Source organism: Miscanthus floridulus, chromosome 17, assembly GCF_019320115.1.
Source record: "Miscanthus floridulus cultivar M001 chromosome 17, ASM1932011v1, whole genome shotgun sequence".
NCBI classification, from domain to species: Eukaryota; Viridiplantae; Streptophyta; class Magnoliopsida; order Poales; family Poaceae; genus Miscanthus; species Miscanthus floridulus.
In genome coordinates this window covers 85,045,501-85,069,577 of record NC_089596.1, presented here as the reverse complement: position 1 = coordinate 85,069,577, position 24,077 = coordinate 85,045,501, and the positions used below count along the sequence as shown (strand labels likewise).

Sequence of the window (24,077 nt, the reverse complement as noted above, 5' to 3'; positions counted from 1 at the left end):
AGTGAAAGTGTAGACATTCTTACCGTAGGGGTGTCGGCCCTAGAGATAGCGCAAAAGTAGACGAAGCAGACCTTCGATGGAGATCCGCGAACACCGGCGTAGAGGGAAGAAGACGTTCAATGAGTAGTCGCCATGACGCTTCCCCAAAACCCGATATGGCCCCTACCCCGTGCAAAGACACGAGTGGACGTAGGCTTCGAAGATCTGCTCTCCCGGCGCCAATGACACGTCGACGACGGAATGGGGAAGACGACGGCGGCGCAACACAACGGCAAGAGGAGGAGATGAATTGTCGGTACCGAGGACAACGTCTCGTCCCAATATATACACGCGTCACAGCTATGGCAAGTAAATAGCCACGTAATTACAACATTAAGGTGATTGACCTGCCATTAGTCGACTAGAGCAATTAGAGCAATCACCATTAATACGAGAATAATTGCTTGCCAAAATATCGAGTAGCAAAAGAAACCGCGCACCTGCAATGTCGAAGCAGAAGTTAGGCAGGGAACCGCGGAAACGAGAAGCCAGCGTATTTTTGTTGTTGTCGTCGTCGTCGAAAACACGAGCCAGAACACCGCATTCGTCAAACAAGACAAAGAACTAAAGGGATCTAGACGAGCACAGCAAATCAGCAATTTTGCCTCGCCTGTGACCTCTAAGGCTCTGACTCCCATGATCTGATGATCCCATCCCCAAGGTCTTCAGAAAATCTGAAGAAATTTGTGGCTCTGTCGCGGTGGGAACTGGGAACCGCGGCGACGCTCTGTCCCTGCAAGGCTGCAACCGTTGCCACCAGCCGCGCTAGGCAAGGGGTGAGAGAGATTGTGACTGAGTGAGACGGCGATGGCACGAAGATAGATAAGCGGGCTTTTTCACCGTTAGCCCGTTACCCCGCACGCTACCCGCCTGCCCTCAACGTGGCGGAATGGCCGATATAGCCCGGTAGGCCAGCGACCAAGTGGAACCGCGTGTGTTTCGGAGGAAGATAATAAAGTAAATAAAGAAACAAAAAACACACAAAAAAGAATAGATATGGTGGGAAAACGTAGGAATACATGAGAACAGGTGTTCAAAATGTAGGAATTATCTTGCTTTTTTTTCTATTGAAAAAACGCTATGGCCTGTGAAAAAACAGAGTAAGGAGATTTCTTTTGCCTGTGAAAAATACTCTTTTCTATTCCAAAAGGGCCCTAAGCCGTTAGCCTTGTGGCCAGTGGGGGTTGGCGGAACGCAACGCGGATTGAGGAATCTGACTTTCCCCGCGGCCACGTTGACTCGTCGCGCTCCCACGCTGTTCGCAAACGGCGGCACCCCCAACAGATGCCTCTGCGGCTGCTGGAGCGTCTCCTTTCCTCCCCCAAATTCCAATCCGCCCTTGGGCTTGGGCTTCGCTGGCGGCGGCGGCTGGGGAAGGCAGGGATCCCGGCCTTTGCTTGCGCGCCACTCCGGGCACCGGCTGCGGCTCGCAGGTAAGCGCTCCCTCCTCCTCCTTACTTACCCTCCTTGAGCGCTGCTGCTCCTGATGGATAATCGATGGATCGCTTACTCAACAATATAGCGACCTCTTGGCTTGTTGCCTGCTTCATCCCCGCAGGAATTTCATGGATTCTTTGTTGAGGTAGATGCCAATCGGTCGATTTAGTAGATACCTCCTCTTTTGCGTGTGCTGTTTCCAAACACCATTTTACATTAGTACTAGTAGTGGTAGTACATAAATCTGTCTAGAAATCAGTTTGGATTTCATGGGATCCTTTGGTGTCTGCTTCGCAGCAGATTCAAGTCAACTGAGTTCGATACTGACGTCATAAATGGTAGATCATCAAGCATGTAACGATTAAGATGTAGTTGGTCCTAGGCCATCCTCTATTTCTTTCTCTAGAGGTAAATATCTGAACGCGTTTTCAGTTCTGTACACAGCACACCTGTGGTTGATCGATATAACTCTGTTTGAGTGGCCTGATAATGTTTAGTTAAGCATGGAAGTCAGAGCCGGGCATTTTGTGAACTTAATTGCTGGGATCGCTGAAAATATCTGAACTGGGTAGAAATAACCGGGCATTTTGTGAAATTAATTAATGTGACTACTTTTTCCAGGATAACAAGTTAGTAATCAACAAACATGGATTGCACAACTCTGGAACCAGAATTGTTTTACATAATACTTTGGAGATATGCTTTTATAATTATTAAAGTTTGTCTTAATTTTTTGCATTGTTTCATTAGTTCTATCAACAAGGTTTCATTTGTGATATGGCACAAGCATACCTGGTTCCTCCCCTCCCCCACCCCCTCTGAAACTTCAATTTCTTTCCTTCTTCCTTAGCCTTGTCATTTCACTATTTCTGTGTAAGTTATGAGTTCGTTCTAAATGGCTTTTAGTAACTGTCATTTCCTTTCTTTTGGACTGGTTCTTGTTTTTTGCAGAAATGGTTAGCCAGTAGTATGTATGTGCATTCTGCGTATATACAAGAGAGCAATCATTCCTGTGGAAAATGGCACTTCCAGTCTGAGTGTTAAATAGGGTGCCTTACCCTGTGGAAAGGGGTCGAATTGTATTTGTAATCGGACACTCCACAACTCCACATCTCCAGCTGAACAAAATGGCCTATAATGGTAATGGAAATCTCAAAGCTGACATTCAACCAGTAGAGTCAACAGCTTCGGACAATGTTCCAAGCGCAACAGGCGTCAACACTCTTGCTACTCAGGGTGTTTCACAACCTGGAAAGCGGTGGAGTGGGTTTAGGAATTTCTGGAATCGCCTTTGTACTGGCCACCAGTTAAAGAAGTTTGGTTCCTCCCCTTCGTTCAAGTTTCAACAGATCGCACTTCAACGGGATGAGTTCTCACGTTCGATCCATTCGGACAACCATGTTAGCCATGAGCATTTCCAGTTTATCAGGAGGATTAATTGGGAACAGCTGTGGCTGATGGCCAAGAATTGGATAAAAGAGCCTATGAACATGGCCCTTTTTGTTTGGATTGCTGTTGTTGCTGTATCTGGTGCAATTCTCTTTCTTGTTATGACTGGAATGCTGAATCGTGTTTTGCCTAGCAAATCACAAAGAGACACCTGGTTTGAAGTGAACAACCAAATCCTGAATGCATTATTCACGCTTATGTGCCTTTATCAACACCCACAACGGATCTACAACTTTGTGCTTCTTTGTCGATGGGAGCAGAAGGACATTTTAAGGCTTAGGAAGATATATTGCAAAAATGGAACATATAAACCTAATGAGTGGATGCACATGATGGTGGTTGTAATCCTTCTTAATTTGAACTGCTTTGCTCAGTATGCCCTGTGTGGTCTAAACCTAGGGTACCGCAGATCTCAACGGCCTCCTATCGGTGTTGGCCTCACTATTTCTGTTGCAATTGGGGCTGCAGCATTCGCTGGTCTGTACAATATCATCAGCCCTCTTGGGAAGGACTATGATACAGAACATGCAGCTATCGATCAAGAAGCACAAATCGATGTCACCTCAACTGAGAGTGGCAGGCCAACTTCACGGATTAAGTCATTTGAGAGGAGATACTCTTTCATTCAGAGTGATGAACGCCGTTTTGTGGAGAGAAGGCCTCAGTGGGTTGGCGGACTAATGGATTTCTGGGACCAGATATCTATTGCGTACTTGTCACTTTTCTGCAGTTGCTGTGTCTTTGGCTGGAATATGCAGAGGCTTGGATTTGGTAACATGTATGTCCACATTGCAACGTTTCTGCTCTTTTGCCTGGCTCCATTTTTTATCTTCGTCCTCGCAGCTGGGAATGTTGACAATGAATCCCTTCAAGTGGCATTGGTGCTCACTGGACTTTTCCTGTGCTTTTTTGGTTTACTGTATGGTGGCTTCTGGAGAATTCAGATGAGGAAGAGATTCAACCTGCCTGAAAACAACTTCTGCTGCCACAACCCGGATGCATCGGATTGTTTCCAGTGGTTGTTCTGCTGCTCATGCTCACTTGCTCAGGAAGTCAGGACCACAGATTACTACGATATCACAGAGGACAAGTCACACATAGGGCAAGTAACTGGCGAACCCCCCCGCGTAATGATGTCCCCATTGCAGCGTGAAGATGGTTTGGCCCTTTTCAAGTCAAGTCCAAGTTCGCCATACAGGAGCGGCAATGCTAGTCCATCGATCTTTATCCTGGAGAGCCCGTCAGCCCCACGCAGGTCATCTGGTTCCTCGCCTCAGGGTGGTTCACCGACAATGGGTGATAGGGTGATGAAGGCACCAGCTCCATCTGTTCTTCAGAGAGAAGGTGGACCAGATCATGGCACGGGGGTTATCCAGTGAAGCAGTTACCGGTCCTATGAGATATGTATATTTTTTGTAAAGGAAATACATCCTCGGCAGAAAATTCCTGTGCTGTTACGCTTTCTTATTCTTAAGAAATGTATAGACTGTCCAGTTCTGTTGTGCATTTCAGCTCCATCATGCACGGTTGCTTTTGATATGAGGTGCAATTATTGTATAGATCTCTCATTTGCTGTTCAGCATCTGTTGATGTGCTCATGATAACAGGAGTGTGCTGCTGCTGATAGTCTGTCCATTTATCGCAGCAATTCCAGCAATGCTTGTTGTCTCGGCCTTTGTTTACATGCACATTCATTCCACCATACTCTCATCGTGAAACTTTATAGATTCTGGGATAAGCCTTCTTCAGTGATCACGACATCTCCCTTTATTGTAGTGTTCAAGTGGTCTCTCTTCTCTCCTGTCCTGCTATACCTATTTCTTCTCAGCATGACAGTTTCAGTTCCTGGTCCAGTAGCAAAGTATTCGTCTAGGGGATATGCACAGGATATATTTCTTGACGAGTTCAACACCGCCACCCGTTTCATCGTCATCTGCTTGCATTTTAGTTCCGAAGGGAAGTATTTGATTCATAGCAAAATCGTCACCTGGAATCTGGTATATGATCTTTGGTGGGTTTTACATTTTTAATGGCAAAGTTGTTTACTTTAGAGCAGATTAGATCAATAGCTGTCATTGTTAATGACGAATTAGTCTACTAATCGATGATCGAATGCTTTGTTTTCTTGCGAGAACTTTAAAATTTTCTCTATTTTACTAGCATGACTTGCCTGAGGAATCTCTTGCTCAATGGCAATTTTTCTGATCTGGGATGAACAGAGTATGCTTGAAGCGTTCAGCACCAATAGTCCATACCGTCATCTGATGTGCTGCATTTTTTTTTTCTCTGAGAGGGAAAAAAATTGAGTTATTATAAATTACTCTCATCCCCGTACCCTAAGTCAATGAAAGGTATGCTTGTGGTAGAACATGGTTTTCAGAGTGCATCATGACCAGCAGAAGATCATAAGTATACTACAATGGATCCATGACGACCGGTTCTCCGTTCAAGTAAGCACAGCCACAGCGTCTCCTCTTCCATTTCCCTGTTCCTCCCAAGCAAGAGCCATGCATGGAGCACAGCTCTTACCATTACGCGTTGCCTGCCTCCACTTGAGAGGCAATTTCTCAGAAAGTTTTGTGTTGGCACGAACGGAACGCCTACTCCTTGCATGGCTTTACCGTCCGTCCATCTTCGACCAGGCGAGCGTACCGTGCGAGGCGTCGACTCGAGAAGAGAGAATCACATGTGTTCCGTTCCGTGCCGAGCTGCCTGCCTGCCGTTCGGGTCTGAACCGACTCGACTCGATTCACTCGCGCGAGTAAACGTAAACGAAGCCGCGTCCGCGTCCGCGTCCCGTGCCCGTGCGTGCGACTTGCCATTGCCACGGCGCGCAGGTCGGTCTCGCACGTGCCTCGCGCGCGGCGACGGGCGGTCCGTCCGTCCGTTTTTGGTCGAACGAAACGCTTCGAGCACGGTAGGTTCTTTTCGTAGCGCTGCTGCGAAGTGTCGGGGTCCCGTGTCCCGTCCCTACTTCAGTCATTAACGCCCTTCTGCTGCTGTCCTTCGGGGCTTTAACTGATCTGTCGTGATGGAGACCATGGACTCGATCGTTTTTTTTTTTTTGGTCACAGACCTTAGCTACGACGTCAGCCTGTTTTGAGATCTGTTTGCCGAGATCTGGTACGTTTGAAGCTAATTTTGTCTGCACGCATCGCATGCTTGTTGTCAAAACTTACGAAGTCTCGTAGTTATCTAGGGGTGTTTGGTTGCCCCTCCTAACTTTTAGTCGCTGTCCCATCGGATATTTGACATATGTATAGAGTATTAAATATAGACTAATTACATAGTTTGTGACTAATTTGCGAGACGAATCTTTTGAGCCTAATTAGTCCATGATTTGACAATGTTTTGCTACAGTAAACATGTGCTAATGATGGATTAATTAGGCTTAAAAAATTTTGTGCCGTAGAGTACTGACGGGTTATGTAATTTGTTTTTTTATTAGTATCCGAACATCCCGTGCAACATCCCCCGACACATCTCCTAAATTTTAGTAGCCGAATCAAACACCCCCTTAAGCCCAGTCAAGCGAGCCACTGAGTTTCTTTCTTTGCAGTACGCCAGTACCTGAATAAACGGGGCAAAAAAACAGCTGCAGAACCGTTCAATCGATTCCAAGATCGATCACGACCCATTTTGCCAATCAGAGCATGAGAGCAGTGGAAATTTCAGCTGCAAATCGAATTCTAAAAAAAAACACCGAGCTCACTTTATCTACGACGGTCGACGGTTTGCTACGCAGGGCAGTCCTCCCATTCGGCGCGCTCACCCGCTGCATAATACGCTCTGATTCACCCTCGCGTAAACTAATCCGATCAGCACGGTGCGATTAAGTCCCTAACCCCCATCGCTGCCCCGGACCTTGAGCAGGTCAAAGAAAACATCCACGACCGCTACTCCCGCTGGCGCGCGCCGACCCGCACCGGCCAGCAACGGGGCCCGCAGGGCCGCCACGTAGGCGGCAGGACGCGCTCCCATCCCCCATTGGTGGGTGAGGATCTTCGAGCGGGAAAGTGTGGCCGCGCAGCCGCCAGTCAGAGACGCCCGGGGGGCGCTGACCGGTCAACGGTCAAACTTTCAAACGTCTATATAGGCCGCAGCCGGTCGGTCTCGAGATCACCATCCTTCCTATACGCCCGCCCGGCCCGGCTGCTTCGTTCCCTTAGTCTTGTCTCCCTCTCCGGCAGCCTCCGACCCTCCTCGCCTGCGATGACCTCGACGCCGGGGAGCTTCGGCGGAACGCTGGCGGCTAACTCTGGACCGGTTGCGCTCTCGTTCCCGACCACCTCCTTCGCCAACTTCCTAGGCGGTGGTCCAGATTCTAGCGGAGCGGACAACGGGGGAGTCGGGCTGTCCAAGTTCAAGGCCATGACCCCGCCTTCCCTCCCGCTGTCGCACCCGCCGGCGTCGCCGGCGTCGTACCTCCACGCGTTCTCCGGCATCCTCGACTCGCCGATCCTCCTCACTCCCAGCGTAAGTTAGCACGTACGGAGCCACCGCTGCCGCCGGCGTGCGTGCATGCATGAACGTTCCGTTGTTGCGTCGACCGTCGAGCATGTGTTTGCTACCTGTCCGTGGCTAACGCGAAGGTTTTTCCTGTTGTTTCAGCTATTCCCGTCTCCGACGACTGGCGCGATCCCGTCAGAGCCCTTCAACTGGATGGGGACGTCGGAGAACCTAGGCGGCAGCGTAAAGGCCGAGCAGCGGCAGTACACCGACTTCACGTTCCAGACGGCGGCGTCTGCACCGGCGACGTCGACGATGACCGGTGCCGCGCACACGGCGTCCTTTCTTCCGCAGTCATCCGTGCTGATGCCGCCATTGGTAAGCGTTTAACATGAACTAGTACTTCACGGTAGAATATCTGAATATAGAAGCAGCAAGCAAACTCCAATCAAGAAAGTCCACGCATTCGTCTCTAGCAGCAGTTGCCGGTAGCTTGTAGCCCCTGTAGTACTGGAGTAGTACTACGTCTGTCCTGTTTTAAGATGCTGACATGTTTTTTTAAAAACTTTATTTGGAAACTTGGACATCTCGCATGACGACAGATGTTGATCTTATGCATGCATGGTTCAACTGTCGCATTCGATCTCCTTACTGATCACAAATATACTATAGCACTAATCCACAATAGTCAATGTCTAGCAATTCTCAAGAGTAGAGTATTTGATGTCTAATAATAGCGTTGCCCTGTTATATATAGGGACGAGTAGGAGACTCGTTCAACGGCGGCGAGATGCAGCTGCAGCAGCCATGGACCTACCAGGAACCGACTGCGCAATTCGAGGCACCGGCGGCGGCGCAGCCTGACAACAACATGCTCGGGAACGGCGGCTACAGCGCGGCTCCCGGGCCGGCGGTATCCGGCTTCCGCGAGCAGAGCCAGAGCAACCGCCCGTCGTCGGACGACGGGTACAACTGGCGCAAGTACGGGCAGAAGCAGATGAAGGGGAGCGAGAACCCGCGCAGCTACTACAAGTGCAGCTTCCCGGGCTGCCCCACCAAGAAGAAGGTGGAGCGGTCGCCGGACGGGCAGGTCACGGAGATCGTGTACAAGGGCACGCACAACCACCCGAAGCCGCAGAGCACCCGCGGCCGGAGCGCCAGCTCGGCGCTGGCGGCCGCGTCGTACGTGCTGCAGAGCGGCGGCGACGCGGTGCCCGAGCATTCCTTCGGCGCGCTGTCCGGCACGCCCGTGGCGACGCCCGAGAACTCGTCGGGGTCCTTCGGCGGCGACGATGAGATCAACGGCGTGAGCTCGCGGCTGGCCAGTAACTTCGGCACCGACGATCTCGACGACGATGAACCCGACTCCAAGAGATGGTGAGTCACCGAAGTTTCTCTTCTGTTCTGTTGTCTTCGTGTTGTGTGATTAGAGCAGAAGGCTATATATGGGTGTTAACGTGCTACGCTTCCGTCCAGGAGGAAAGATGGTGGCGACGGCGATGCAGGGGTGTCGGTGGCCGGCAACAACCGGACGGTGCGGGAGCCGAGGGTCGTCGTGCAAACCATGAGCGACATCGACGTCCTGGACGACGGCTACCGGTGGCGCAAGTACGGGCAGAAGGTCGTCAAGGGCAACCCGAACCCGAGGTACGTACAACTACGCTGTTTACCACGTGCTACTGCCGCGACGAAGGAAAGCTAGCGTGAGCTCACCACATGTATGCACGTCTTGTGTCGAGCAGGAGCTACTACAAGTGCACGACGGCAGGGTGCCCGGTGCGGAAGCACGTGGAGCGCGCGTGCCACGACACGCGCGCGGTGGTCACCACGTACGAGGGCAAGCACAACCACGACGTGCCCCCGGCGCGCGGCAGCGCCTCGCTCTACCACCGCGCCGCGCTGGCGGCGCATCAGATGCCGCAGCAGGCCGGGAGCTACCAGCAGGGCGGCCTCGTACGGACCGCCGATGGGTTCGGCTTCGGGGCCAGCGGCGGCCACGGCGCGCCGATCCAGGCCGCGGAGAGCGGCTTCGCCTTGTCCGGGTTCGGCGACGCGGCGGTGGGCACGGCGTACTCTTACACGAGCCACCACCAGCACCAGCAGCAGACGAACGAGGCGATGTACTACGCCAAGGACGAGCCACGAGACGACATGTCGTTTTTCGAGCAGCCGCTCCTGTTCTGACCGGATGAACCACTCACTCACTGCCACATCGATTGGCAAGACATGCTCGCACTTGTGATTCTTTTTGACTCGACGCAAATTATGTACACTATCTATAGTGGTTTGTTGATTTGTTTGGAGGCCCCAACTTTGCGGGCATCATCTGTAGACTGCAGGGGTAGCCTTCTGTAACATGTACAAGAAACGTTAGGACACCACATTATTGCTGTAGCCGCGCAGGAAGCACGGCCATGGCAAATGATTTTTCAGCATTTTGACTGCATTTTTTTTCAAAAGAAATTTGTTGTAAGTGCTTAGATCTTACGAGTAATAGATAATGTGTTCAGTTCATGTATCTTAGTACAGTCAAAATTACTCCAAGTTTGACCGGTGTCTCGATAACTATCTAAACTATTTCTTGGTTCGGTGTTTCATTTCTAGCCTAACCCTTAGTAAGATTTTTCTTGTTTTTCTCTAGAAAAAAGTTTTAAGTTAAGTTTTTTTAGTGATAGTGACATCTTAACTTATTTTTGAAAAATACATTATGCCTTTTTATCATGATTTGGTGTACCTTTTTTATTTCTAGTGTTACTGTCGATGCGGGACCCACGGGATACACCGCAAGGAAGAGAGGAGATCTTGTTTGATTAGGATTCCTCCCATGTAATCCTAGTAGTAATACCACTCTGTAATCCTACTAGGACTCTACATTGTAAACCAACTATGACTCTGGCCTCCTGACTATATAAAGGAGGGCAGGTCTCCTTAGATGGAGGTCCAGCAGAAGAGAGTTAGAACAACACAACACTTCACAATTAATCCAACGCAAAGGCTAATGTCGACTGGACATAGGGCTATTACTCGATCACGGTCGAGGGCCCGAACCAGGATAAATCGACTGTCTCTTGCATTTACCGTCGAGTTCTGCATACACTGAAGCCCGAACAAACTGCCCCGGGTACCCCCGTGGCAGGCTATCGGTGGTGAAACATCGACAGTTGCGCGCCAGGTAGGGGCTTTCGACGAATTTGCATCTGAGAGCTCGACGGACCTCAACAACATGATCTTCTCGACGGGATCAACCTTCATCTTCGGTTCATGGATCTGCGAGGCGGACGACAACGGCAAGCTTCAAGGCCGTCTCCTCAAAGATTCGGATCACCATAAAAACCTTTCTATTTCGGCTACTACGACAGATCAAATCGCCGGAAGATTCGCGTAGCTCATGATATCTGATCCAACTCAGATTTCGCGGATTTCCGCATCCGACTCAAACTCAGGCTCCGCATCCGAGATGGAATCTCTACCGAGTTCTTTCGAGAAACCGAGTTCTTTTCCGACAGGGCTCCGGTACGCGGCCTCGGCCCATCAAGAAAACAACTCGGAATACACTCAGAGTCTTTCCAAGAAGTCGGGTCCTTTTCCGTTCGGACTCCACAACATGGCAAAATCTTATCAGGCACGGCCCGAAGGATCCCTCGATCCGGTGCTTAGAATGCCACTAAAAGGAGCTCAAGAAGGTCTCGTACTGACTATAACATCTCAAGACTGCATCGTTCACTGGCCAGGTTCTGTTCCTAAAGACAGCGGTACCCAACTAGTCGGCACGACGATGACGGCAATTCTACCCTACCAAGAAGGAGACTCGATCTGCGACCTTGAAGCCTCTACTAAAGTCATCAACAACTCCGACAGTGTGGAAACCAACACCAATAACAGAACAATTCACACACGAGAAGTATTCATGGTTCGCCATCATCGATCACATCTGGTCCCCCCAGAAGCACCCGACATCAGGTCATCGGACGAATCTGAGTCCAACATATCACCCTTTATCCAGAGGCACGATGGTGAGACCGAGAGTCAGAGGCAAGCCAGAGAAAGAAGAAATAAATTAAAACAAGGACGCCAACGCCGTGCTAGGCAGCGCAAGGAAGCTTGGATCAGATATGAGTCAGATCTGGCTGAGTACAATAGAAGAAAATCAGAACAAGAAGTCGAAGAAAGACGCACGGTGAATACACCCCACAATAGGATCCGAGAAGCACTAGAAGAACTCGGAGCGACATCACTTCCCAGTGAAAAATAGGAATAGCTCCGGGACCTTCTCCGGTTAGCAGCCCTAAGGACGCATGATGAAAGGACCCGCTCAAGACTACCTGCCAGGTCAATATCTCATAGGAAGGAAGATTAAAATCAAAGGAGGTCCGCTTTCGAGAGACTTGGACCAAGTGGGAGTCACAATAGAGAAAGTAGAAGGGACCATAGTCAAAACTACCAAGTCGAACAACCAAGGAAGATCAGAAGCGAAGCACCCATTCAGACATCCCCACAGAACTACTCTCACCAAAACGACAGTTGGCAGGAATGAGGTGCCGAATCAGAATACAAAGAAGTCGGAACGCACGATAGATTCCCCTGTTTTGCGAACAGACTTGCTTCAATACGACTACCTCATAAGTTCAAGCCGTCCAACCACTCTAAATATGATGGCAAGACCGAACCAAGGCAGTGGCTCAGGATTTACTCGCAGTCAATTGAACTAGCCGGAGGAGACGATGACATCAAGACCTTGTTCTTTCCCATGGCCCTAGAAACCATACCCCTCCAATGGTTCGACAAATTAAATCCACGGTCAATGAGAAATTGGGAGAACTTGCAAAGAGTTTTCTGTGAAAATTTCGCGGGTATCATTACGCACCCCATCACCCACGCAGAATTAAAAGGACTCAAGCAGAAAGGGGGTGAAAGTCTCAGAGATTACTATCGACGATTTGGCGAACTACGTGCTCAAGTACGTGACATCACCGAATGAGAAGTAATCGAAGCTTTCTCTCATGGAATCATGGCTAGGTGGCAATTTCAGGACTTCTGCAAAGAAAATCCGAGAAACAATAAAGAATTCAGATGCACAGTAGAAAAGATTATTACTGCAGAGGAGAAGACATGAGAAAGGTTCCCGGATAGAAACAACCGAGACAACCCGGACAAGCAAATCATCGAAACATCGACAGCTGACGCATACAAGTTGATAACTGAAGATGAAAAAGAAGTCAACAATATATGACACATCAGCCAACTAGGAAGATTCTACGCATGAAAATAACTCAAGGAAGAATATATATACAAGCCACAAGAGATCAACATTCATGATCAATAAAGATGGTGTTCCTCGACAACAGATGTCTTATTACGAATCTTCCTAAGTTGTTTTCACTAAGCATACCGGCCGAGAGCAAAAGAGCTGAAAAGATGCTTGAGCCCGCCGATGAGGGTAGCTAATAAGCTAACACCCGAACCAAAAAGCAAAATGGCTGAAATTATGCCTGAGCATACCGACCGAGAGCAAAAGAGCTAAAAAGATGCTTGAGCCCGCCGATGAGGGTAGCTAATAAGCTAACACCCGAACCAAAAAGCAAAATGGCTGAAATTATGCCTGAGCATACCGGCCAAGAGCAAAAGAGCTGAAAAGATGCTTGAGCCCACCGATGAGGGTAGTTAATAAGCTAACACCCAAACCAAAAAGCAAAATGGCTGATACAAGCTAGTTGTCTAACTACTCGTCACAGTTTCTGACTACTTTGGCTGCGGTGACCAACTACTCAACAGCTCATGTCCAAGTACTCGCAAGTTGATGCTCGGGGGCTACAACCTCTAGGGTCTCCTGAACGCAAAATGTCAGGATCGCGCGCTGATTCTACCACGCGGCCATCAATCAAGCTAAATCATGGTTTAATATTTTTTCAAATATTCTTTAATCATCATCTCTGGATATTATCCATATGTCTCCGCGGCTCTACTACAGTTGATTTACCTGGGTTGCTGAGACCTTAATCCGTGAAACCTACTCGCCGGAAAGGGAACTATTTTCTGGACCACGTCATCAAATAAGGAGCTCGCCCACCGCTGGCTGCCTTACTTGGCCACTACTTCGTTGGGTGAGACACACGCCCCGCGCTGTCTTACTCGGTTGCTGCTCTACAAGTCGCCAGGACGTCCAACTACTCGGCCGCGGTGATCGACTACTCTGTTGGGATGATCAACTACTCAACAGCTAAGGTCGACCTTGTTGCGGTGATTTGTCAATTCTAAGGTGGGGGTGATACGGGGTCTCCGGTGAGGGGACTGCCCACCCGAAGCCTTTTGACGGATTATCTAGGTTGCCTTGCTCGGATCAAATCATGGTCGAACGAGAAGATTTTGCCTCAGCAAGATGAGCACGAATATGAGGTTGCACGTGCATATTTATATGTACTTTCATTACTCAAGCGAAACAAAGGAGGCATGACATGCAGCAGCATGCAAGAAGACATCAAGCACGCAAGCTAATTATGGAAAGTACTCGGTGGCGCGGCTATGTTGACTTGCAATGGTATATGGATAGCCTACTGCAGTTCGCGGGATACTTGGATACACCCTTGAGAATGTCTGCAAGATCCTACATATCCTCAGAAGAGGTTTTTAGTTCTTTGAACAACTCAGATTCAAGACCCTCCAACTTTTTGTTCCAAATAGCAAGAGGCTCGGGGGCTACACTCAGTGAGTGCACTTTTTTCTTTGAAAAAGCGCACGTCACCAAGAAGACTTCTTCAAGACAGACCACTTCAAGGCCTCACGACAAAAAGAACCTGGACCAATCTATATCCGAGTTCTTTTTTATAAAGAACCTAGGTATATACTCGGGAGCCTTTTGACGAAGAATCAGAGCAATTTCAAGACAATACCCTCCAGCTCCTTGTTCCAAACAGCAAGAGGCTCAGGGGCTACACGATGGGAGTACTTTTTCTTCAAAAAAGCATACACCACCCGAAGATCCCAAGAAGCGCTACATGATTTCACTCAAGAAAGCACTCGGGCGACGCTTGTTCCTGCTCGGCAAGACCTGGAGGAACAAAACAAGGCTTCCAGAGTTCAACCATGAAGTGCTCAGGGGCTTGTCGATGCGGGACCCACGGGATACACCGCAAGGAAGAGAGGAGATCTAGTTTGATTAGGATTCCTCGCATGTAATCCTAATAGTAATACCACCCTGTAATCCTACTAGAATTCTACATTGTAAACCAACTAGGACTCTGACCTCCTGATTATATAAAGGAGGGCAGGGCTCCTTAGATGGAGGTCCAGCAGAAGAGAGTTAGAACAACACAACACTTCACAATTAATCCAACGCAAAGGCTAACGCCGACTGGACGTAGGACTATTACTCGATCACGGTCGAGGGCCCGAACCAGAATAAATCGACTGTCTCTTGCGTTTACCGTCAAATTCTGCATACGCGGAAGCCCGAACAAACTGCTCCGGGTACCTCCGTGGCAGGCTATCGGTGGTGAAACATCGACAGTTACTAGTAAATCAAACTATGTTTCTGCATAGATTAGGATCAATGAAGCTCTTGTAATACCTACATTAATAAAAGTTATTATCACTGCTTGTGTGTGTCTTCATTTTCTAACACAATACATGTGTAGATACTCTAATGTTTATTTGGTTGGGATAAACTTATCAATTATTCTGTATTTTTTTCTTCGCCGTCTATATTCATTTTTCTCCATATATTTTCAATATGCGTTTAATTAAAAATTTTGAGTTTTGGTGGTCATATTGTAGCACGTGTCTTATCATGTCATGACTATAAGTCTTGTCATTCAAATTTCAATCTTATTAGTTCTATATTTTTTCTTCTAAAGTTAAGCTAAAACTCGTGTTCTTATTGTACCATTTATTCAAAACTCTCATTTGAAACATCATTAAAAATAAGTATTTAAGATCGTAGATTAGACTTTGAATTACCAAAATGGCATGAATAGACATTTAAGCCTACACCACAGCGCTTATGATTTCCGATACAACTTGAAGTAAGATCTAGAAAAAACCAACAATACTTACCTCAAAAAGATTATATTTAAGCCTAAAAATCATTTGTTTTTACTCTAAATGAATCTCAACTATTGGGGAGACCATAGCCACCTCAATCTATGTTAACCTCCTCCATTTGCTATGTCATAATGTTTTGATTAAAATGTATAAATTTATCTAAAATCACACCTTACATATAGGAGTTGTTAAGAGAACATTTTTAGGATTGGCGAAATATAAAATATATATTTATCATATATACATGAATGTATACTTGGTTTACATAATGGTACAACAAGTTTGTTTACATTGGTTACTTTTTATATATATTACTATTAGTAAAAAGTGGGTAATTTAGAAAAATAAATTAGTGATTATATAAATATTTTTTTATAATAGAAGATATTGGTAATTTTAGATGCTGAATTGAGGGTTAGATTATTCAAATATTTGTAGAAGCTGGAATTTAAATGTAAAATTAAGGGGTTACTTAGATTATCCATCATAATGGTACTTTGGGTAATTTAGATGTAAATTGATGGGGTGATTTTTGTATTATGTCTTAATGTCTCGTACTCCCTCCACCCGTAAAAGAATGCAATTATGTGAACCGTGTCGGTCAAACTAGCTCATGTTTGATCAAGTTTATAGTAAATAATATTAGCATTTATAACTCCAAATAAATTTATTATGAAAATATATTCTATAACTAATCTAATGGTATTTATTTTGTATCATTAGTGTTAGTACTTTTTTATATAAATTCAGTCAAAGTTTAAACTGTTTGACTTCTTGAAATGCGAGAATTGTATTATTTTGTAGACGGAGGGAGTAATGACACAATAAATTTGAGACATGAGTATGTAAATAAAGAACTTTTATGGTTTAACGACGCTTTTTTTTTGGAATATGGTTTAACGCATCTTGTGAGGACGGTTGACTCTAAAAGCAAGGCCATGGCATAACAGTTTGGCTACAATTGTTTTTTTTTCAAAAGAAAATTGCTGTAAGTGCTCAGTTCATGCATCTTCTTCGTTCTACAAGAGAGTCAAAATTTACTTGCGACCATGCTGGATTAACACGTGCTCATGAAGTCAGAAGAAATACTGACCGGGCATAAAGCTGGTCGGGCAGCTGCTGGACAAACCGGTCGCACATTTCGGATCCATCGCTGCTGCGGTGCTGCCGTCGACACGTCGCCGCCGGTAACAGTGCAGTGCAGAAGCAGATGCACGGTTTGAGGCCTAGTGCAACAGGACAGCATGGCATGGGGGCCTTAGGTTTGACCGGAGGTCATCTTCCACGGCGTCACGGCGGCGAGTAGTAGTGCGGCACTCCTGGCCTCCCGCACTCCCAGCGAAAAACGAAAATACAGAGCACAAGCGCACAACAACTCAACAATGCCAAGCAACTTGCAGATAAACAAAAGCCAGATGAACTCAAACTAATTCTGTTTGTACAGATTGGCTTGGATCTTACAATCGCTCTGTGTTTTGTTCTCTCTCCAGTTTCCACTCGACTTCCGAGGCAAAGAGCGCTGAAGCAGCCCTGCCCTGAAGATGCTTACACACAGACAGGGAGACCATCGATCGAACGCGCCGCGAGAGAGAACAGAGAACCCAAAACGCTTCCTCACCGGTTGCTGATTCCTGGTATGCACATCGGAAGATTGAGAAAGGCGGACAAAGAAATGGCGAGAAGAACTCGTGAACAATCAGAGCTACTCTGACGACGGCTCCTCCGCTATGCTCTCCAGCCGCGGCCACCACACGCCGGGGCGGGCGCCGCACCGCCGCCGCCGGTGGTGGCTCAGGCTCACCTCCCACTTCTCCGACAGGAGCTCCCGCAGGTAGTTGTCCTGCTCCGACGTGCTCAGCGACGCCGCCGCCACAGAGGCACCGCCGCGCTTCCGGTGGCCGTGGCCGTGCGCCTTCTTATTGCTGTTGCCGCGGCTCTTGCTGCGCTTCTTCTTCATCTCGGCGGCGGCCGGCGCGGAGCACGCGGCGGAGGGGATGAGGAAGTAGATGCGGCCGCGCTTGAGCTCGGAGTCGGGCGACAGGATGACGATCTTCCGGGACGCACCGGCGGACCACGCGTCGGTGAGCGCGTGGTTCGGGTGCGCGGCGAGGACGTCGCCCGCGGCGAGCGGGCAGCTGAACTCGTCGACGTGCCCGCTGAGGTGCACCACGCGGACCACGTCCAGCGCGCCGCAGGGAAGCATGCATGCCAGTGTCAGGGCAGCTCCTACTGTACCGGCAGCGCCTGAAGACGGCCCATCAGCGGTGCAGCGTTCGACATCAGCACAGAGGAAGAGTGAGCGTGTTAAGCTTCCAAGTACTCGTACTACTGAGCTTCAATGGGCTTGATTCCTAGGTCTAAAGCAGCTGTGCTGCTGGAACAGGCCACCGGTAAACCGGATGTATATATGGGGAACCATACGCTCACAGAAGGCAGAGATGTATGAACCGGAAACAGACCAATCTATAATCATTCGTCTGAACTCAATCCCGTGCTCTGCTTCTCCTTCCTAATTCTGTCCTCCTTTTCCCCATCCCCTGCTCAGCTATCCTAACAAACCTGGTATCAGAGACGAGTCGATCCCGATCGCCTGAGATTCACTGCCATCGATCGCCTGAACAAACGCTGTTGGTTGGTTCGAGTTTTCCGGTGGTCAGTGAGCTGCTGCGCCCCGGCGAACTGCTGTAATTCCGACGGCCCGTTCGACGATTTGTGGAGAATCTCTTCGATCTGGCGAGTTCCCCACCACCACCCCCACCTCCACCACCACCTCACCTCCACTACACCCGATCCACCAGGAAGTTGGGAGCCATGAGTCCCGAAGGCCAACAGCTGATGGCGGAGCTCCAGCGCCTTTTCAAGGAGCAGACGCAGATCTTAGATCGGCGTTTTGCAGATGCCGAGCACTCGGTGGAGCAACGCATCATCGAATCGGAGACTCGCCTCGACGGCCGCATCGCTGACTCGGAGGCCCGCATCGACAACATCCTCAATGAGTCCGAGCACCGCCACGACGGTCGTCTGAAGATCATCGAGAAGGTAACGGGCGGCCTAGAGGAGTGGCGCCAGGATGCTGCAGGAGTGCTCGACGATATGCGCCTGAAGGTTCTGAAGCTGAACAAGGCATGGGATCGGTCCATCGTCGAGCAATCTTCTTCTGCTCCGGGCCTGATTGCGTATCCACCAGGTGTTGAGCAGACCGACAAGCGCCCATCTGCTGTCGAAATGGCTGCTCGGCCCAGCGGGCACGGCGTCGACACACCCCCACGGGAGAATGAGTTCGGGGTTGTCACCACCCTCACTCATTCCCCGGCCAATGGTACGAACTCCATCCCTCAATTCCATGGTACTGCTTATGATCTGTATACCGCGCGTAACAAACCTCCTGACCCCCATACCTGGCCGCCCGATCGCTTACCTAAGTTTCCCTTTCCCACCTTCCACGGCGAGAACGTTCGGCTGTGGATTTCCAATGCTGAGGATTACTTTGATATGTACCAAGTTGAGTCCCACCTCTGGCTTAAAATCGCCAAACAACAATTCAAGGATACTGCCGCTCGGTGGATCCAATCTATCGAACCCCACCTGAAATCACTTGATTGGCCCACTTTTTGCCGCATGCTACATGAGCGCTTTGGCCGTGATCAACACCAAATTCTGATCCGTCGTATGTTCCATATTCACCAAGAGTCCACTGTCCTCGATTATGTCGAACGTTTCTCTGAATTGATCGATCAGCTCAAAGCCTATAACCCAAACATTGACATGATATACTATACGACTCGTTTCGTTGATGGTTTGCGTGACGATATTCGTTCTGTTATTGTGGTTCAGCGACCCCAAAATTTGGATACTGCGTATACCTTGGCTCTGTTACAGGAAGAGGTGGCCGATCCTTCCAAGCGTAAGGACGGTCGGCGTGATCAGGCTTCTTATCACCGACCGTCATTCAGGACTACGTACCCTCTCCCTCCTCCACCGGGAGCAGGCGATCGCAATTCCAAACCTGATGATGCTGGCTTCACTACACCGACCAATGCCAAGACAGCTGAAGACAAGCTCCGAGCGCTCCGCAATTATCGTCGAGCCCGCGGTCTCTGTGATAAGTGTGCCGAGAAATGGTCGCGTGATCACAAGTGTGCAGCTACTGTTCGACTACATGCCATGCAAGAGGTACTGGAACTCTTTGCCCTCACTGATGCCAGTACTGAACCTGATGATGTGTCACCAGCCGAAGAGCACATGTTCCTTGTCATTTCGCAAGAATCTATTTCTGGAGTGGCTGGTCCTCGCACAATGCAGTTTGCTGGCTTCATTCAGGATATACCCATTGTTGTTCTTATTGATTCCGGTAGTACTACTTCCTTTCTCAGTACTCATGTTGCTGATAAGCTACAGTCGGTTGCCTTGAGTCCAGCCAGTTATAGAGTCCAGGTTGCCAATGGTGATATTTTACAGTGTTCTACTATTGCTGAGAACTGTTGTTGGTCTATGGCTGCTCATTCTTTCACTCATTCCCTGAAACTCCTGCCATTAAGCACTTATGATATTGTTGTTGGAATGGATTGGCTAGAGAAGTTCAGTCCAATGAGGGTGGATTGGAGGAACAAGTGGATGCAGATTCCTATGGGCATTTCCACTGTGGTATTGCATGGTTCCCCTGAATTGCAATCTTCTGACATGGTTTTTCAGCTGTTGTCAGTTCAGTCAGGGATTCCACCTATTCGTGAGGCATCCCAGTTACCTGCTGATATAGTACAGCTCCTGCAGGATTTTACATCAGTGTGTGAGCCACCTTCTGAGCTTCCTCCAATCCGGCCATATGACCATTCCATTCCATTGGTTCAAGGAGCTCGACCAGTCAACATCAGGCCCTATCGATATCCACCAGCACTTAAAGATGAAATAGAAGCCCAAGTCTCCCAAATGCTTCAGCAAGGTCTCATCCAGCCCAGCAGCTCTGCCTTTTCATCTCCAGTGCTGTTGGTGCGAAAGAAGGATGGATCTTGGCGTTTTTGTGTTGACTATCGATACTTGAATGATCTTACAGTCAAGGGCACTTTTCCTATTCCTGTTTTTGACCAACTCATGGATGAATTGTCTGGAGCTCGCTGGTTTTCTATCTTGGATCTGTATGCTGGCTATCATCAAGTCAGACTCAAGAAGGGTGAGGAACATAAGACATCATTTTCCACTCACTCCGGCCACTTTGAGTTTAAGGTCATGGCGTTTGGTCTCACTGGAGCTCCAAACACTTTCCAGCAGGCCATGAATTTGACTTTGGCACCCCTTCTTCGCAAATGTGTGATAGTCTTCTTTGATGACATTTTAGTTTTTAGTCCAACTTATGAGCAGCATTTGATTGATCTCAGAAAGGTGTTTGAACTTCTACAGTCAGAGCATTGGCACATCAAGTTATCTAAGTGTTGCTTTGCTCAACAAAAGCTGTCATATCTTGGCCACATTATCAGCTCCGAGGCCATTGCCACAGATCCTGCTAAGGTGGCAGCCATTGTTACATGGCCAACCCCCTCTAATGTGAGTGAACTTCGCAGTTTCCTGGGTTTGGCTGGTTTTTACAGGAAGTTTATCCGACACTTTGCTGTCATTGTCAAGCCATTGACTAACTTGCTGAAAAAGGGCACCTATTTTGTTTGGACATCTGATCATCAGCTAGCTTTTGATACCTTGAAGCAAGCCATGAGCTCGGCCCCAGTCCTGGCTATTCCAGACTTTACTAAACCATTTACGATTGAAACGGATGCCTCTAACAATGGTGTCGGTGCTGTTCTTTTGCAGCAGGGACATCCCTTGGCATTCATCAGTAAACCGTTGGGTCCACGTACTCAAGGTCTGTCCACATATGAGAAGGAGTACATGGCCATCTTATTGGCAGTAGAGCAATGGAGATCCTATTTACAGCTTGCTGAGTTCCTCATTTTTACAGATCAGAAGAGCTTGATACATCTCAATGAACAGCGCTTGAATACAGTTTGGCAGCAGAAAGTTTTTACCAAGCTTCTTGGGTTACAATATCGCATTATCTACAAGAAAGGGCTGACAATCGTGTAGCTGATGCTTTATCTCGCCGACCACATGTCCCAGAGTCTTGTTTTGCCGTTTCTTCTGCCATTCCACAATGGTGTGCTGAAATTGTGGTCGGCTACTCTTCTGATCCTCAAGCACAGCTTTATATAGCACAACTGGCTGTGGACCCTTCTGCAGTGCCCAATTTCACCCTTCAGAATGGGCTTCTCCGCTACAAAGACCGCATCTGGCTTGGTAACAACAAGAAGCTGCAAGTTCAAGTGATACAGGCTCTGCATACATCAGCAGTTGGTGGCCATTCAGGTGTTCCGGTTACATGTCATCGCGTTCGTCAATTGTTTGCCTGGACCGGACTGAAATCTGATGTGCATAACTTCGTCACCACTTGTCCTACTTGCCAGCAGTCAAAACCTGATCGGTCTCGCTATCCAGGCCTGCTGCAACCACTCCCTGTACCGTCCTCTGCATGGCAGTCTATCTCCATGGACTTTGTTGAAGGCCTTCCACAGTCTCATGGGTACAATTGTATCTTGGTCATAGTGGATCGCTTCTCCAAATTCAGTCATTTTCTTGCCCTTAAGCATCCATTCACAGCACTGGGCGTGGCTAAGCTCTTTATGCAGCAAGTCTACCGCCTTCACGGTTTACCATCTTCCATCATTTCCGACCGTGATAAAATATTTCTAAGTACTCTATGGCAAGAATTGTTCAAGCTCGCGGATGTCCAGCTGAAGATGAGCTCCGCCTACCATCCGCAAACGGATGGCCAAACAGAGCGCGTGAATCAATGTATGGAAACTTTTCTTCGCTGTTTTGTTCATGCTACTCCAGTCAAATGGTTTGAGTGGCTTCATCTTGCTGAGTTTTGGTATAACTCTAGTTGGCACTCGGCCCAGGATCGTTCACCATTTGAAGTCCTCTATGGCTATTCTCCTCGATATTTTGGCATTGATGCTATTGATGCATGCCCATCTGTTGAGCTCACTGACTGGCTGGAAGACAAACTGGTCATGCAAAACTTGATCAAGCAACATCTGTTACGTGCTCAGCGTCGTATGAAAGAACAAGCTGACAAAAAGAGATCGGAAAGAACTTTTCAGATTGGTGATTGGGTCTATCTCAAGTTGCAACCGTATGTCCAGTCTTCTGTGGCCCCTCGTGCAAATCAAAAGCTGTCGTTCAAGTTCTTTGGTCCTTTCCAGGTTGCAGCTCGAGTTGGTTCAGTAGCATACCGACTCCTTCTTCCTCCAACTTCACAAATCCATCCAGTTTTCCATGTATCACAATTGAAGCAGGCATTACCAGTTAAGCATCAAGTGGCTGAACTTCCACCCTCGCTGACTGGATTCCAGGTTCCTGAACAAGTCCTTCAGCGCCGTGTTTCTTCTAGCGATTCCTCTGCTGTGGTTCTGCAGGGCCTCATCAAATGGTCTGGCCTTCATCCATCATTAGCTACATGGGAAGATCTCGAGCCTCTCAAGCAACGGTTCCCCAATGCTCCTGCTTGGGGTCAAGCAGGTCCTAAAGGGGGAGGGAGTGTCAGGGCAGCTCCTACTGTACCGGCAGCGCCTGAAGACGGCCCATCAGCGGTGCATCGTTCGACATCAGCACAGAGGAAGAGTGAGCGTGTTAAGCTTCCAAGTACTCGTACTACTGGGCCTCAATGGGCTTGATTCCTAGGTCTAGAAGCAGCTGTGCTGCTGGAACAGGCCACCGGTAAACCGGATGTATATATGGGGAACCATACGCTCACAGAAGGCAGAGATGTATAAACCGGAAACAGACCAATCTATAATCATTCGTCTGAACTCAATCCCGTGCTCTGCTTCTCCTTCCTAATTCTGTCCTCCTTTTCCCCATCCCCTGCTCAGCTATCCTAACAGCCAGGCAGCACCGAAGGCTGTTCCCCATTACCCACTTCGTTCTCCTTCCCGGCGCCGGCTGCTGCTTGTTGGTGCGTCGTGCTCGTGCCGACAGGGGGAGGAAGATGCCGGTCGCTGGCTAGCTCTGGCTCCTGGCTTTCTCTTTGGCCTTGTTGGCTAGGCAGGGAGAGGGAGTTACGAGGAGCTGATGGCACGGAGAAAGGCTACGGGTTTTATATAGAGCTGTTTTGCCGGGCGGCCTATCCAAGTACCCATCATGGTGCATGGATGTTCAAGTGGGTAATGCAATGGGTACACATTTCTTTTTCTCGTGAACCGTTACATTATGGCGCACGGTTTACAGCAGGCCAATGGATGACAGCAGTATGGACGCTTGAAAACTTGAAGTACTAGTAAAAGTTTTGTTTTCTTGTTATGTTGAGACAATTGATTTAATGATTAGCATAATTTTGTTTCGATGTATTCATGTGCGAATACAAAAGAATTTAAAAAAAAACAGGGTTTTGGAATCAGAGGATAACCCCTTGTTCTTTTTGTAAATTTATTGGAAAATTGGTGGTACAATTATTTATTGTGGTATAGTACGTCATTTATATAAACTAGCAAATATGTGTTGTAATGGAATGTACAACTTGTTGTATGGTCGTTCGGACAACCCGCAACTCGGAGATTCATTCGACCATCACGTCATGTGTTTTAATTCGTCTTAGAATCAAACCCCATACTATGACTGGA

At 48.3% G+C, this 24,077-nt stretch overlaps 3 protein-coding genes across 3 annotated transcripts; 2 read left to right on the top strand and 1 right to left on the bottom strand.

Moving 5' to 3' along the window:
* The first annotated feature begins 1,228 nt into the window (after positions 1-1,228).
* On the top strand, positions 1,229-4,509 carry LOC136516329 (uncharacterized). Its single transcript, XM_066509693.1, has 2 exons — positions 1,229-1,472; positions 2,428-4,509. Exon 2 carries the CDS (start codon positions 2,604-2,606, stop codon positions 4,302-4,304), a length of 1,701 nt encoding a protein of 566 aa, XP_066365790.1. The 5' UTR covers positions 1,229-1,472; positions 2,428-2,603; the 3' UTR covers positions 4,305-4,509.
* Positions 4,510-7,067: 2,558 nt separating this feature from the next.
* Positions 7,068-9,892, top strand: LOC136517167 (WRKY transcription factor WRKY24-like). The gene is made up of 5 exons (XM_066510691.1): positions 7,068-7,401; positions 7,537-7,752; positions 8,132-8,751; positions 8,851-9,021; positions 9,117-9,892. Exons 1-5 carry the CDS (start codon positions 7,138-7,140, stop codon positions 9,556-9,558), a joined length of 1,713 nt encoding a protein of 570 aa, XP_066366788.1. The 5' UTR covers positions 7,068-7,137; the 3' UTR covers positions 9,559-9,892.
* A 7,221-nt stretch (positions 9,893-17,113) lies between these two features.
* Positions 17,114-23,370, bottom strand: LOC136514958 (uncharacterized). The gene is made up of 2 exons (XM_066508656.1): positions 23,347-23,370; positions 17,114-17,623 (listed from the first exon to the last, which is right to left on the bottom strand). Exons 1-2 carry the CDS (start codon positions 23,368-23,370, stop codon positions 17,114-17,116), a joined length of 534 nt encoding a protein of 177 aa, XP_066364753.1.
* Between the last annotated feature and the right edge of the window lie 707 nt (positions 23,371-24,077).

What these genes read in the sequence shown, in the direction of transcription:
- LOC136514958 (XM_066508656.1), bottom strand. Translation starts at nt 23,370, where the DNA reads ATGGGGAACAGCCTTCGGTGCTGC. An exon ending in GGAACAGCCTTCGGTGCTGC is followed by an intron (nt 17,624 to 23,346) that starts CTGGCTGTTAGG and finishes GCTGCCCTGACA; the next exon opens with CTGGCATGCATGCTTCCCTG.
- LOC136517167 (XM_066510691.1), top strand. Translation starts at nt 7,138, where the DNA reads ATGACCTCGACGCCGGGGAGCTTCGGCGGAACGCTGGCGGCTAACTCT. An exon ending in CGATCCTCCTCACTCCCAGC is followed by an intron (nt 7,402 to 7,536) that starts GTAAGTTAGCAC and finishes CTGTTGTTTCAG; the next exon opens with CTATTCCCGTCTCCGACGAC. An exon ending in AAGGGCAACCCGAACCCGAG is followed by an intron (nt 9,022 to 9,116) that starts GTACGTACAACT and finishes TGTGTCGAGCAG; the next exon opens with GAGCTACTACAAGTGCACGA.
- LOC136516329 (XM_066509693.1), top strand. Translation starts at nt 2,604, where the DNA reads ATGGCCTATAATGGTAATGGAAATCTCAAAGCTGACATTCAACCAGTA.